General features: G+C 36.1%; 1 protein-coding gene across 4 annotated transcripts in view; it reads left to right on the plus strand.

Annotated features, from left to right (window-relative positions):
* PDE7A (phosphodiesterase 7A) overlaps positions 1-16384 on the plus strand; it is a 78369-nt gene that overhangs the window by 34901 nt on the left and 27084 nt on the right. For 2 of the 4 annotated variants that reach the window (XM_068932593.1, XM_009673496.2), the window contains exons 2-3: positions 7090-7150; positions 15075-15158. In XM_068932593.1, coding sequence (XP_068788694.1) covers positions 7090-7150; positions 15075-15158 — 145 coding nt within the window. The remainder of the gene's footprint in view (positions 1-7089; positions 7151-15074; positions 15159-16384) is intronic. The other 2 variants (XM_068932594.1, XM_068932595.1) reach the window with 1 other exon arrangement.

The following is a 16384-nucleotide window of genomic DNA, read 5'->3' on the forward strand; positions in this document are numbered from 1 at the left end:
TTTTTCTTTTTTTTAACTCTGTTCTGTTTTGGAAATATTCACAACTTAATGCTGTGTTTCTTAAGTGTTCTTGCATGATTTTGTAGCTCTCGACTTACCAAGCTTTTTTCCTTTTTTGAAATGTGAAGAGTGTGTTTGTAGCAGTGCCGGTTAGGAGACTGGGAAAAGTGATCCGAAATGGCTTTGGGATGACAGGGCTTTTGTTTACCTTCTTTCCCAATAAATCTTCAATTTTGTATCAATTTAAAGGCTTTGTGAAAATGAGGGAAAACAATTTGAAACAAAGTGAGAATAATACAAATTAGAGTGTGTTGCTTCCTGGACAGGATATCCTTTTTTGTATTGTTGATTTCAGGGCTACAGGAGTGGAAATACCAGTTCGGTTTGCTTAGGTGAAATACCAGCTACTTCTCTTACTTTGTAGTCTTTCAATTTCAGGTGCTTGTGTTCTGGAAAATGTGTGCTCGTGTTAGACAAAATTAGGAGTTCTTCCTAGGTCATTCTGAAGACTGTAAGGACTCGTATAATTTATAATATAATAGTAAACGTAGGTGACATTGGTGTCTGGAGAGAAGACCATTCTCCTTTTAGAGTAGCCCACTGCCCAAGTTGGAGTTGATACTAAAAGGTGTAGTAACTTTAAGTTTAGGATTGTGAAGGAAAGCTGGAACCATTGGAGCGAACGAGAGTAACTGTGAAAAAAAAATTACAGTTCATGTACATAGGGTTTTTTAAACTGTATACAGAATTTTAACATTTTTGTATCATTAATAAGAGTGTGAACAGACATGAATTTGCAGTTGTGAAAACGAGCTTTGCCAGGTATCTCTGCCCATACTCTTCAGTCAGTACCAATAGCACAGTCCTACAATTACTGAAAGCAAAAAAGTCAGTCTTAGTTGCTAGTAATTGTGATACCTTCGTCACATCAAGAAAAAGACTAGAATACATTAATAAATGCTCAGTTGTGACTGAAGGCAGATCCTAATTGCTAAAGTTTTACAACTGGTGCGCTAGCCTAGTGCGTCATCTGCATTTTGCTAGTATAGTTTTTTTTTTAACTTTACACAGGAAAAGTTTGTAAATGTGGGAAAATTAGCAGTTCTAGGTAGCTGACATAGTACAATTAAGCGTAAAACTCTGTTATTTATGGTTGTGTTTTTAAGTACCCTAAGGGCTATTTCTTCTGAAGAATTGTTTTTTCTTGCTTTCGTCTAGTCATCCCACTTTACTATTGCATTTGTATCCTTCTGTCTTGACTTAGTTTCTAAAGATAATACTCATGTATTTTTCAGTCTTCACTTAGGTCACTTACTTTTTTCTAACTATACTATACTTTCTTTTCTGATCAGTTTTCAAGCTTTTGTTTTGTATGTTTTTGTTCAATCTTGAAGTTTTTAGCATAATAAAACTTTGGGTAAATATTCTGATGCTGTGTGCTACACTTGTGGGTATACAAGAGAAAACAGTGAGGCCAACTTTTAAAGATATTTAATAGATATAACTACTGTCATTCAAAGAATATCTAAGTTTATCAGTGATTATCTTCCATCCTGGGGGCCTGATGATATGAAACAGCTTTATATAGAAGAAAATATTAAAATTATGACTCTCAAAAATTTTGTTTGAACATACATAAAGCTAATTTTATTGCTATATAGCATTGCATTCCTGAAATTAAATATATTTTCTTATCTCTAGTTTGATAAACTTTCATAATGATTGATTTGAACTTCAGTGAAATATTTGTAAAGTAGTAGGACTTTTTTACAGTGGCTTCCCTCAGTTTAATGACAGTTTAAGTGCTTTAAAGGGGCATTTTCTACTACTTTGCTGAACAAAAACTTTTTTTAGTTTTATTTTGTGGAACGCTGGGGATCTGACGTTAGCATGGGATTCTTAATAATTCTAGGAATCATGCTAAATGACAGTCTCACTTTTGAAATATAATACTAGAGAAATCCAATCTAATTAGTTTGTCGTTCTGAGGGCTTATAGTTGCTAAACTGTCTTATACAGAACATTAGATTGTATTCAGGTGTATGTGTTTGATGCAGCTGAGTCAGAAAATTGCAATTGCTATAACAACTTCTCCAAATTTGGTCTCATTTTCTCCTTCTGCGAACAGTTGATGTCTTTGGGAAATAACTTGGAAAAGTCAAATAATTAAAATACCTGACTGGTTGTTTTTCTGTCCTCTGATATTTTTTTTTCTTTTTTCCCTCCAATATCTGAATAAACAGCTGAGTCACACTCCACCAAAAAATGTAGATTGTTTAATCCTAACAGGAAGCACTGAATTTTGAAGGCTGGCCACTTTTTTCAATTTATGCTGTTACAGAATGAAACCAGGAGTTGCTTCACTTGGCAGTCTGAGTACTGGCTAGCTGACATTTGCCAAAATTAACTGCTTAACAGTAATCCTGGTGCTCTGCTCGGAACTGGATTAGGAAGTCATTGTGATAAAACTGGTATCAATGGAAACTTTTCTGTTTGGTTTGAGCAGCAGCAGGTGCTCTAAGTGTTACATGTTTATGTTGTACTGCCTGGTATCACTGCGGTGGCTTCCCTTTGAAGACGTATCTGTGTGTTATTTTGGCATGTCATTTTTATTGCATGGCCTTTAATTTCCTATACTATTGTGAAAAGATTTTTCCAGAGAGAATTGACTTTACATTTCTGTTAGTAGATGCTCCCTTTGGCAGTTTTGGGGGAATGCTTTTATCATAGTAGTTCTTACGCTGTTAATGGATCTTGCACTTTTCTTTGAACCTCCTCCATTTCCATTCCATAAAGATATGATAAAACATAGGAGAAATGAAGGCTCTTCCATGTCCTTTGGAAGAATAAATGCCACTCAGATGAGAAGTTGAGATCTGTGATCAGATTTTCAAGGTGGAAGTCCCGTGCAACCCATTCTTTGACTTCCAAGTCTTTTTGACATCCGTCTTCAGTGCTGAAGCAAAACAGCCCACGCAGTTCAGTTTTGTACTTTTGTCTGGGAAAGATTGGAGGAGTAAAAACCTCACCAAATCATTTGAGGAATTTGTTGAATTGCTTTGAGAGCAACAGATGTTCCCACAGGATTGAGTTTTCTTTGTGCTTGAAAAGGGAATCTGTATGAACACATTAAAATTGTGCCCTGCTTGAGCACAAGTAGTTTGGTCTGCGTGGTGCAGACGCTTACTTGTTTGACATTTGTGCAGGGAGTCAAGGTCTTCAGCGTGCTCTTACAGTTGTCAGTAGATGCAAAGCTTGAGGTAGACCAAAAAGGTGATGGAGCTTTAGAAATCCTGTTTTACTGTAAGGGAATTCACATTATTTATAAAATAGAGCAAAGTCAGTGAAGAGAAAAGATAATTTTGATAAAATAATTTTACATAAGTTTGGACTTAAGGACTGACTTTCTATATCCATGATAGGAGTTAGACTTTCTTTGTTGAGAGTTAATTTTCATAGCCGTTCAGCCCAACTCAGAGTGCTTGTATGCTTTTTGAGGAGCTGTAAGTCAGCTTCTGCCTAAGTTTTTAGCCAGAGGTTTCTAAAGGTTAATTTAGCGTATGTTACAGTCATCTTGACTGTGTAAGTAAGGTAAATGTTTAGTATTATAGTCCTGATACCTCAATGTAGGCTACAGATAATAGGCCTCTTGTTAATGAAGAAGGAGGACTCATTTTTGATGGTCATCAAGGGTAGAATCTGGTTGACTTAAATTCTTTGAATTGTTGCAAACTTTACAGAAAACTTGTTTTTTTCAAGATTTGTTTGCCCTTCCACTTAAAAGTTGCTGCATGGGCCATTATCAGTAGAAGCTGCAGCATTAAATCTGTTTAATTTATAGGAATTTAAAAGTTGAATCTGAGCACAACATCTTACAGAACCGCAGCCAGGGTAGATTAAATAACTTCTCTGTTTTCCTTTTGTGAGCTGGTGCCTTTTTCTAGAACAGCGTAGGGTAGTGTAATGTAAATATGCTGACAGTGTAACTTAAAGCAATAAAATTGGTGGTATACTCTAACCCGCGGTACATCGTCTGGTATCGCCCGTTACCTATTGAGAACATGAGCTGACACAAAGCAGCGCATGGCTGGATGATCAGAGTGTTATGTTATTTATCTTCCTATCACTAGTTGCTAAAACCTCTGAACCATTAGCTCCCTCCTTTATCTCCAGTCGCCCCTCACAGTACTGCTAACTCTCCCTGCCTCACTGGTATGCCTGGTCTGAGGGTGTGAGGGCTGACTGCCCCTCACCCGCCCTGCATCTTTCCCTCCATGGAACTTGCTAACAGGTGTTTTCTTTGTCTGGCTATTTTATTTAACAGCATTTGTTTGAATCAAAGATCCTGAGGACGTCTTCCCTTTTAGCAACGTTTAGCTGAAATTGTCCCGTTGCTTTCAAAGTTTTATTGGTGAGGCTTACACAATAAATTGCCTCTCTTTTTCCTTAGGAAACCAGACTTTGAAAGGTACTTTTAAAAGGTTATATTGGTCAAAGATTCTTACAAGAGCTTTTAGAGTCCTTGCAGAACTAAATGTTGTGTGAATGAGTGGGTTCCCTTTTTAAAAGTACGCTAATATGTTTGATATCGTACGTGGATTTATTATTTTAGCTAGCAAATAATATTTTTCAAGCTAACACATCAAAAGGAATTTATTTTTCAGTCGATGTTTCACAGATTGTTTTCCTTCTCAGAAACTACTGTCCCAGTTGGGTATGGTTCTTCCATCTGCGTGTGTGCTGAGCTTTCTCCTGTATTAGATTACAGAACTGTACTGGCCGTGTCAAGAAATCTGTGTGATAGACAGGTGCACACCGCAAGTCAGCACTAAATTACATTACTGATTGTCCCTAGTCAGTGCTGTGAAGTGTGCCAGGCTATTGAAAATACAGTCAGTTGAAATGCACTGAAATTCAAAGATAGGTTGTAGGAAGAAATATGAAAACGTTAGTGGGAAATCAGCATCGTTTTCTGACTGATGAGTTGCATTGCCAACTTTCTCATCGGGACAGGCGCGTTGCTGTGAGAAATGCTGTACAAACACATTTCAAGGGAAGGGTTATTTGCATGGTTGATAATCTTCCAGGGAAATACAGAAGAAAAGTGAAGACAGCATGAAAGTGCCATACAAGAAGTTCTTCCCTGTAATCTTTATAACACCTCGTGTAATTGGACCCATTTGGAGTTAGGTCTTTGGTCATTCATGTAATTAAAAATTGGGTTTACCTCTGGAAAAACTTCTCCAGCTTCAAGCGTAAGGCTTTTTCTTGTTTTAACATGAAAAATATTCAAACAATTACATGCAAATTCTGGGCTTGGAGTCTAATACATTGTCAGTTGTGCAAATCATACTGATAGAGGTTATTAATCTCTCGTCTTTCTGTGGGTGTGTTCAGTTTACTTTATAGATAGATGCATATAAGTAATTTTCCCCTTCCCCTTCACCCGCGACTGATTATTTCTTTTATCTCTCTTACTTCCTTCTAGAATTCTTCTCAGTAGCCAACATCTATTTTCCTGTGTTATTTCCTGACATGATTTGGTTCCCCATGTTTTCATCTCTTGAGCTTGCACGTTTCCAGGCTGCTGCGTGTCCCTTGGGTAGCTGTTCCTTCACAGAGGGAAAAATGGGTGTCCGCATTCACCTCCAGGGTGGCTTTGGTCTGCTGCTCTTACAGGGAGGGGTGCAATAACCAGCCACGTGGCCGTCTGGGGCATCATGCCCTTGATGTAACTAAGTGTATTGGACAAGAAAAAGTCATATCAGTTTTTAGAAAAATTTCATATTTCTTTGAAGAACAAATGTTGTGGACTGGCAAAATTGAAGTCAGATTGCGAAGGTGATCCTCCAATCCTAGGGTTAAGAAATAGCATAGGCTATAGGCCATAGGGTGAAAAGTAGCAAAAGATAGAGAAAATACAGCAAATGAAAGAAGAAAAAGGCATCTTGCCAAGAGCTAGGTTGTGCAGAGCTTTGAAGACTATGTAAGTTGAAATTAACATTAGAGATGATAAAGGGAAGAGAAAAATTAGTCAAATAAATGTAAGCGTATTTTTCAGTTGCTAGCAGTGCAGATGATCTTCTTGTGTTTTCATTTTATGCTGACAGAAGGAGATGTGGAATAGAAAGCAAGAGGTTGTAGTGTTTTGTAAGTGGAAAATAAATTGTATCTGTGGTTTTTCATACAGCCTTATGACGCATGAGGCCAGTGTTGTGTAACTGGGAGAATGTTCCCCCAGTTTTTAGCTATTACAGCACCAGTTCACCATGCTCACGGGCAGCTTCTTGAATTATAACTGTTAAAGCATTAGCTTAATGTATATGGAACTACAAGGAATATTTTATGTAGATAAGAAATACGTCCTATTTGGGAGTCTCCCAATGTCCTGTGCAGATATTTTGATAACTCTTTAAGACCTTTATCGTCAAATGTGAAAATACCACTTGCTCTGTTGTTTTAAAATACCTGTACGCGTTACCTCTGGCTTCAATGGTCTCTTGATTTGCCTGCAGAAGGTACTGGGTGGAGTGGATGTCACATGGGCCAGCCAAGTCCCACCCTTGCCGAATATACACTGAATTCCTAGGAGAGCAGTTAAGGTGTCATTCAAGTTCTTTTACTTCTTTTTAAAGCAATTTCAGCTTTGAAAGAAGAAAATAGCCCATGATTAAAAATAAATAAATCAATTACAAATTACAAGCATTTAAGAATTACATTCTAGAAGGTCATTAGGAGCATATTTTTGCATCTGATTAATCTTGTTTCGTGTTGTTTTCATTATGGGAAATGATTGAGGAGCATCTAAAAAAGAAATGTCTGTGGGTATTGTTTCCATACTCAGTACTACCAGATCTGTTTCTTGTAATCTCTTTGCTCAGTTCCTGTCCTTCCTTTGTCACCCCTATAACAGCCTGAAACAACATCAGAATATGTAATTGAAGGATGCATCACCAAACTTTCAAAATTAATTTTGATAAGTAAATTGGAAATGGACAATTGATATTGTATTCTGTTTTAGCTTAATTTAAAAATGGATCCATTTTAACTTGCATAAAATACACTTTTTTTCTTCCCTTTTTTTGATAGAGACGTGGAGCGATTTCCTATGACAGCTCTGATCAGACTGCGTTGTACATTCGTATGCTAGGTAAGCATACCAGTTCCTCTATTGTAAAGTTGTAACTTTTGTGATTGTTTTAAAATAATTGTTTATTAAATTTGAATATTTATATATTGTAATCTTAAACATAGCTTGGTCTTTCTCCTGGATAATATTTTGGTTAAATTCTTTACAAGTTTCTTGTTTCTTTTTGTGTTGATTTGGGTTTTTTTTTTGTTTGTTTGGCTTTTTTTCCTCTTTTTGAATGGACTGTTGCATCTGATATTTTTCTCCTATATATATTTAAAAAAGCGATGGTTCTAGTAATTAATCTTGTAATTAGTTTCCACAGTGACACTAATTTTGGGTGAGACTTAATATGCTTGTATTTGAGTAAGAACTTATTTTTACTTTAATAAAGTATATTCTCACCTTTAAATGTATATTGCCAATAGCGCAGCATGCATTTCTGTTGCAGCAGTGTCGTTCATCCTTTATTCGTGATGGATCTTTATTTCTATTATGGAATTTTTTATCACCTCTGCATGATGTTCCAGTTAAAGCTGCGTAGCTTAGAATATTTTTGTGTGAGAATTACCAGGCACTTTGAAAAATATTAGTACTGAAGCTATGAAACGCTCAAATATTCTTAAAATAATAATATGGTTTTAAATGATGCTGCTCTTATTAATTCTCAGAGGTAACTTGAGAAGGGAAAGGCAGGGCCAGTAGTCAGCAACTAGTAGAATGTTTCCAGAGTCGTAGATGGATACAGAGTAAAGTCTGATTAAAACGGAAGAACGGTATCGGGAGGAGCAACCGTCAGAAGCCCTCCGCAGTACTGACTGCGCAGAGGAAGGAGTTGAAGCTAGCGACTGAGAAGAGGGAGATGCAGAGCTCTCGCACGTCTCGCTGCTGTGCTAAGCAGATACTGCTCCTCTCCTGGAGGCTACTGCTGGTGCGCGTGGTGTGAAGGACTGTGTAAACGCTCCCAGGCTGTTTCACCGCAGAATCATGGCGCTTAGTTTAAGCGATCGTCAGCTATGGTTTTGTGTTGAAATGGACTATGAGTGCTTGCATGTCTCATGCAGCTCAATGAACACAAATAGCCAGGGATTGTAAATTCTTAACCTGCTCTGACCAGATCAGCATTAATACGTCTTTCGGTGCCTGGTTTGTTTCGATTTAGTTGTATAGTGTGCATATTGGGAAGAGTCCCCAGCAATTCATAGCTGTGGTCTCTCTATGAATTCATGGTCGTAAGGTAAATGTATATGTATGTATACATCTGATTATATATAAATTTATAGTCATAACCGATCTATGTAGGCATATGCATGTGTATATATGTGTGTGTATACATATATATAAATTTTGACTTAGCATCCTACATTTTTGTTTTTCAATTATTTATTCTTTTAAGTTTATGAAATTAACACTATAGGACTGATTATCCACTAAAGAATTTTTGATATGAGAATGTAATTACTTTAGAGACTTGTTAAGAGGACATGGATCGAAAATGCTGGCTTCCAAATGTTTATTGAAAAAAGGTGCTAATTTGTTTTTCTGGTTAGAGGTTTTGTTTTCAAAAGTCAAAATACCTTTTTTTTTTTTTTCAAGCACCCTTTTTGGCAAGATGAACAGTAGAATTCTCCAAAATGTGATTGTTTCTTCTGCTGTAGTCATAAGAGTAAGAAAGTAAATTCAGGCCTGAGGTAGTTTGTTTCCTTGATTTTTGTGGTTTTTGTTTTTTAACTAAGTTTATTTTCTGCTTCAAAATCATAGAAACTGAGTACTTCTTATCTCCCAACAAGGGAAATATGTATTTTAAAAAAAAAACTTTAAAAAGCTTTTTAAAAAGCCTTGATATGCTTGGATTAAAGGTGCTGTAAGTGTATGTTTTATCAGTTACTCTAAGTATATAGTTTTTATTACTTTAAAGCTAATCTGCTAATGGTAAAAGTTCAGCTTGTAAGACAATAGTTCTTAGCGTGCGTCTTTTGCTGGTTCGCGAGTTTAAATCAGTTATATCATGAAGTAGGTTAGCCCTTGATTGCTGCTGAAAATTTTTCAGTAATGCTCAAGTAAATCTAAAGGAAAGCAAAGCATGACTTTCTGTGGTTCTTTGTATATATAATTGAACTGCGGGAAAAATCTAACTTGTTTTGAAATCTTTCTTTGTTAACTGCTCTAATAGGCAGAACTGGAATACATTCAGAAAGTGTGTATGCAAACATGTTGAGTAAATTGAATCTTCACTTGTTATCTGATTGGAATGAACTTACTAGGCGATGTGATTTGAACTTATTATGAACAGCATAACTTGCTGGTATTTTTGTTTAATAAAGCTAGCTGTTCAGAGTTAATAAGTCTTTAAAAGAGCTGACGTTTTCTAGCTTCTGCTGGAGGGAGGGGGGGTACAAACAAGCAAACAGAAAATTGCTCATTAGACGTTTGAATTAATATGTTAAATACGTATTATTTGCTCACTTGTTAGCGATACACTTTGTATTCCAGACGTTAACTGCACCATACTGTACAAGTCAGCAACTATTTACAGATTTCTTTAATTATGATTGTATTTATAAATGGACTGTAAAATAAAGACCAGCCTGAAAGCTGAACAGTTGAATACACAGTTATGCAGAAGAGTTGTTATCAAAGTAGATTGAAAAGCACATTCAAAAGCACATATATTTGATTAGATTTTTTTTTCCTGGTGAGAACTGTGAAGTGTTGCGTTTCCCATACAGTCTTTCCTGTAGTTGACTTCAGCAGCGTAAGCTGCGAGAAATCCTCAGCTGTGACTTAGGGGAACGTTAGGCGCAGTCATGAGACGTTTGCGTTTTACTTGATTGGTCATTAGTCCGAACAGTCTAAATCTACTAATATACTGTAGCTGAATAAGGTGTACAATTTAGCATATCAAAAATATAAGACTGAAGTTACCTAGGACACCTCCCTCTGGCTCTGCTTAGTCGCACTGACCGGAGAATTGCTTGCTTTACAGGTAAGTTTTCAAGCTGTTCAAATGGGAATCCAATGGAAGCTTGTTTGCACCAAGTGAATAGAAATTACTGTGGTATGGCAGGGTTTTTAGCTTAAACTTAAAAGATCAAATTTTAGAGGCATACAAAATAAGCAACAAACTCCTAACTGTCTTTATCAGTGTCAGTATAAACAAACAATGTTGGCTGTAATGACTCCTCTCTCATACCCCATTCCTAAAATATCCTCAGTCACTCCTAAGTGACTTACTTACTATTTTAAAATACAGATACAGATGCAGCATTGCAGAATTTTTCTGGTAAGATCTTGGAAGGAATAATATATCTGCATCTCCTCAATCAGCTGCTACTCTCAGCAACTAGGAGGAGTTCTCAAGGTTTCTTTTAAGTGCTTCTGTGGCGTTGTAACACTTTCTTCATTTTTCCCTCTGCTTTGTGTGTGTCTGTTTTGAAAGTTTGCTGCTGTACATGGGCTGGAAAAAGTGGGCACTGACTGCCTGCATTGGTGAGCATGCACTTAGCTAAAACCTGGAGCGTTGCACCCTGTTCGTAGACATCTTGATCGGAATAGAAATTTGAATAGAAACCAGGGGAGGCAAACAAATGTGTAATGCAGGTGCACACTCTTCTCTGGTAGCAGTTATTACGTTGTACTCCTCTTGCTTTAATTCCAGTATACTCAGCTGACCTGTCATCTGTTTCTCCAAGAAATTTAGTCTGAGCTTAACCTATGAAGCTAGTCCTTCGTGCTGGAAATCCTGCTCTTTGCAACTTCATGGCTTTGACTTAAGCGTGGGTGGTTTACCTTGAGGTGACTGTGGTAATTTCTGCTCCCAGCTGTCTGCCGCGCTCTCCGAGGTCTCCGCAGCTGCCGCATTGTTACCGTTTCGGGCTGGATTATTCGGGTAGCCTGAAATACGTGCTGTGTAACCTTAACGTGCAGGGATGCAAACTATGGCATTTCAGCTGCCTCGCAAGTGTCAGAGCTGCCCTTGCAGCGTGGGCAGGAATGTGAGAGAGGCGTAGAAACTAAATGAGTTGTGTCAAGGTAAGTTTTGCTAAAGCCCGGATTGTTTTTCAGTTTGCCGTCGTACCTGTGAACCGCCGCCTTACAGCCCTTCTTACGTTATTTATTCATCCTTCGAAGGAGTTTCTCCCTTTGTCGCCTTTGTCTTCAAACTGCAAGCAATCCTGGTCGCACAGGACTATTCCAGAAAAGAACTGTAGCTGAATACACAGCCAGAAGGGATTTTGTCTTGCCTGTGTGCAAAATCAGATTTTGAAATGAAAGGCTTTACTCCTTTTTTTTTTTTTTCCTTCTTTCTTCTGAAGAGAGTAAAATTTGTTTTTACCTTTCTCCTCTTGATTCTTTGCATTCACTGAAACTCCCCAAGAGAATAAAATTAATTTCTAGAAGTCTGCTATCATTAAGATGGTGGATTTGAATTTGTTCCTTTAAGAAAATACAGGAACTACTGCAGGGACTACAATTTGATTTTTAGTAGAAATATTACCTTTTTTTTCAACATGGCTGAGCTGTTGTAAACTTCAGATTAAGTGGCTAAGGAAGAGACATTTAAGCAGATAGTTGCATTTCTTAGGTCAAATCTGCTGATTTTTTGGATATGGCAGCCTTCTGTCCGTGCTGCCCCACCAAGGAAATACTACCTGTAAGCAAACAGAGCTATCTCATGGTTTCATCAGATCTGTAACCCCCCCTAAGATCTTAAAAGCCTAAATAAAGAAAAGTTTGTCATAACTTCTTTAGGTATTAAATTTAATTACCCTTTTACTTACTATAATAACAATTTGGCCCTGGTGCTGTTTTAATAAATTATGTAATAGTATCCTTTTATTTGGTAAAAGTAATTTTGAATCTGAAGTCTTTTATGCCTTTCTTCTTAAAGTGGTCTGTGATGATAAGCATCTTTCTTCTGTAAGATTAAATTCTGTGTCATTTACCAGGCACAGGGTTAAAAAATTCTTGTGCAGGCTTTCTCAAGGAAATTAGTGTAGGTTATGTTCCGTGCAAAAACAATGAAGTGACTGCGTTTGGGATATATTGATATTGGCAGATTAAATCAGGCGGACAGTGGATGCATACTGATGGCCCACTATTTCTGTTTTGGGCGTAGCTGCATATGTGCAGTAGAGTTATTCTTACTGCGCTCCTGCAAAGCACGTGAGTCCAGAGTGTGCAAACGCGCGCTCAGTTTGATGCTATTCATCTTTATGCTCCCGTACGTGTTAGAAATCCCAGGTGTGATGTATGGTGTCTTCAAATTCCACCTGAAGAGGTCTTTTCCAGACTATTTTTTTTTGTGTCTGAAATCTTGAACAATGCAGTAGTCATACACAGTGCCAGTGGAGATTGCTCTTCCGCCTTCCCTTTTGGCCAATAGGAATTTCTGCTTTTGTTTCCTGAGACAAATTCCAGTCCTGTAGAAGTATTATTTTTTTCCAGAATTCCATAATAATTCCAAATGTATTCTAAAATGTTGCCTATTATTAAGAAATCAATTCTTAAAAAAAAAAATAAATCCATTTTCTACCACAACCAAGGAGAGAGAATTTTATTTAACAACTGATGAAAATATTTTGCTTTCCTTAGCTGAGAACTTTTTTACTTCATACATATACAAGTCAGTCTTTTAATTTTACCTGCATCTTACTACTATCACCTTTTTTCTTTTCATTGTCTTCTGTGTGCATTTTTAGTACATCATTTCTTCTCTTGGTTAACTCTTCCTGAAATACATATTTTTATAATTCCTGTCAAATGCGGTTTCTGTCGTTGCACTTGTGCATTTCACTTGTAGTCGAGTTTTTGTTTGTTTTCTCACTCAAAATCCACTACATTGTGGACATTTCAAGAGGAATAGGACAGTGTTATTCTGGCTGTGCTGTTAGACTAGGTCATGGGAAATTAAAAAGCAGAACAAAACTTTCTGGGTATCACTTGTCAGACAAACCTGTCTCGTTGTTGTTACTCAGATAGTTTTCTCTGAACTGTCTCCTTTATTTTCCTGACTTTTTCTGTTCTTGACACTTTGAGCAAATGAATTGTTCACCAAGACCAAAGTTGTATATTGATTTACAAAAGTTACATCATCTTTCCTGTCAAAAATTAAACAAATACTCAACTAAAAAGCTAAAAACTCAACTCAACTAAAACTCCCTTTATTTATTATTTTCCTCAGCTGCGCTGGTGAACTGAAAGATCAATCAGTAATACAGGCTGTAGTTATGACTAGTCAGGCAGACAAATAATAAGTTAAGAGTCGTGGATAAGGTAAAGCTGTATCTTCTTATGTGTAATCTAATACTTTCATACACAACTACTAATGCACTTACCTCCCATTTTCCAAAATTTCCTCCTTCTTCCTTTTTATTCATTATTTTGTAAATAATATTTGCCAGTTGTCTTTGTGCCTACCAGGAGAGTTCTACAAATTGCTGCCTCTGTACTGTCTGTCTAAAAGACAAGCCTCTTGCCTCTGCTCACCTGAATGCTTGACCTCTTTCTACTTTGATACATTGTTGGTGCTCTGCAAAATAACTTTTACAGGTAGTAGTTGGGTTACTTACCCTTGCAGCTCTGTTAAGGTTTTCAGCTTCAAAAAACAAAAGAAGGAATAACTGGAAACCGCCCACATTTGGTATGGTTTTAACTGATATGGGATGTTCTGATATACAGGGAACCCTGGGTTTATTTGTCTTTTGTGGTGCTTCCAGTGTGCCTCACAAAATAACATTCATGTGAAGTGTGTCTCTATAGATATGTCTGTGTTTCTAGATATCTCTCTTTAGAAACTTATCTGTTAAGTGTTAAAAAGTATATTACAACAATTTTGGACAGTATCTTCAGCTCTTCTTCTGACTTAGGTTGTCTGCTCTTTGTTTTGGTGATACGCTTTAGCATTACAAATTAAAATGTTGGAAAAGAAAAGAAAAAAGCAGTTTCAACATGTTAGAATAGTTGCTAGAAATGAAATAATTATATTTTTATTTTGTTCTTACAAATTCAATCTTAGTACCTAGCATTAAATCCTTAGTTTTGATTCATATTAAAATCACTGTATTTGAGGCGTATAATAGAAATTTCAGAGACAGAAGCAGCAAGAACACTTTCACATCTTAACTTTGACTTTGTTGGAGTTTGAAGGGGAAAATACTATGCATTTGATCCTCAAGGGTCTGCCCAAATTTGTAATCACTACAAGATTTCAAGCAAAAGCTTGTAATCAAAGTGAACTACTTTTATTAATGCATACAAATAACTAAGGAAAGAATACTGATCAGCTTTCAGTTGGTAAAATGCATAAGTAGAAATCAGCTAGCATGGTAAAAGATTCAGGTTAAAGCTAATTGCAGTGAAAAATAGTTTTATAAAATTTTAATATGGAGTTTTGGTATTTTAATAGGCTCTTGTGTAATATTCAAACAGCTGAGCCCAAGTAAGTAAATGCTAGTGGGAAATGTTCTATTATGTAATATAAAACCGTATTATAACTAGCTTATTTGCTGAAAGCTACCATTTCTAGAAGCTGAATCTTTTTTGTACTATACAATTGTTAGTGTTTTATATGTGTTATTGAGAAACAAATGAACTTTTAATGTTCTTGTTCACTGCCACATTAAGGTGGCATTTTTACCCTGCTGGTGTAGCATGCTGTTCCTAATTTGATCTGAATGCTTATCACATGCTTTTGGCAACATATGCTTAGGCAGGAGAGATTTTGACCAAAAAAAAAAAAAAAGCATGCAATTGCATGTTTAACAAGTCTTCAAACTTTGTTTTGAATTTCACCTTTAAAACAAAAAGCATTGAAATAGGTCTATTGTATGAATAAGCTTACTCCCTTAAGTACATGAATCTTTACCCCTCCAGGCTATGTTCATTTGCATTTTATCTCTGCCACTCTTCCACACTTTTATTTCACTCTTGACCCTGTTTCTAGGAGATGTGCGAGTAAGAAGTCGGGCAGGATTTGAAACAGAGAGAAGAGGTTCTCATCCATACATTGATTTCCGTATTTTTCACTGTAAGTATTTAAAAGTAGATAAATGACAAATAAACAAAGGCTTCCATAAATTTTAACTGTTGAGCCTCTAAAAATAAATTTAGCTGCTTATGTAGCAAGATCATTTTTATACTTCTTAGGAAAATCTTTCATGCTACTTAATTATCCCAAAATAGAATAGTAAAATCATCACTGCTAAATTTTTGTTTCTAAAAATAGAGTTTAAACTCTCATTTATAGAATTTAGACCTGAGTCTCTATGGAAATTAAGACTATCCTATATACAGCTACTGATGTGTGCACTGAATAGTCACTTGGAAGACACAATCAGTTGAGAGGAATACTTCCTTGCTTTTATAGAGCAGCAGAATAATCTGCTGCAGGATGATATTTGAAGAGAATTGCAGTAGACTTCAATATTCTTGACCAGAAAATAATCACTTAAGCTTATATTTACTCAAACATGTAGTTAGGACTTAAACTTTTCAGAGGTAGACAAATCTAAAATAAAATGTTATAAGAAGACAGCAGACTTTAATTAATTATGGGCTTTAGGAAACACTTTTTCTCAGAGAAGTGTTGTAAAAAGAATTTGTTGGATAATTTTATTTTTTTCTATACATCTACATTGTTATAACTTAATATGCCAGTACGACTTGTAATATAAATGCTGCAGTAGCCACCACACCTGAATATGCAGCAAAAGTGCAGGTATTTAAATCTTATTTTAATGATGCCATAAACATTCATGTATTAAGTGTCATTTTGACATACTTATACCCGCATTACTTGTGTAAATACAATTCTGAATATTCTGAGTGCAATGGAGAGATGTGCAAAGAGTATGTGAAGTGTGGTTGTTTTAAGTACCTTAATGAATAAAAAAGAGTGGCAGAAACTATGCTAATTAATATTCTGACCTTAAGTTATTCATTTTTAAAGTAGATCATGACTTAAATGTAAAACTTAAACTCTTAGCTTCTTTCAAAAAGTTAGGTTCATAAAATAGGTGAGAAAACAAAGTTTGAAGAGTATGATATACTCTGAATTTTTCAATAAAGAGGATAAGGATTCTGTCTCAAGCAGTCCTTTCAACAGCTCGTAATTCTATTGAGTATAGTAAAATACTCTGTGGAAACAGCATGCATTTTATGAATTATATAGGAAAAAACTGACAAACTTATGAGACATTTCATGCTGATATAGGAAAATAGCTATGAAATGAACTGTGTGCATTAAAAAGTAGT

This window comes from Struthio camelus, chromosome 2, assembly GCF_040807025.1.
Source record: "Struthio camelus isolate bStrCam1 chromosome 2, bStrCam1.hap1, whole genome shotgun sequence".
Taxonomy (NCBI): domain Eukaryota; kingdom Metazoa; phylum Chordata; class Aves; order Struthioniformes; family Struthionidae; genus Struthio; species Struthio camelus.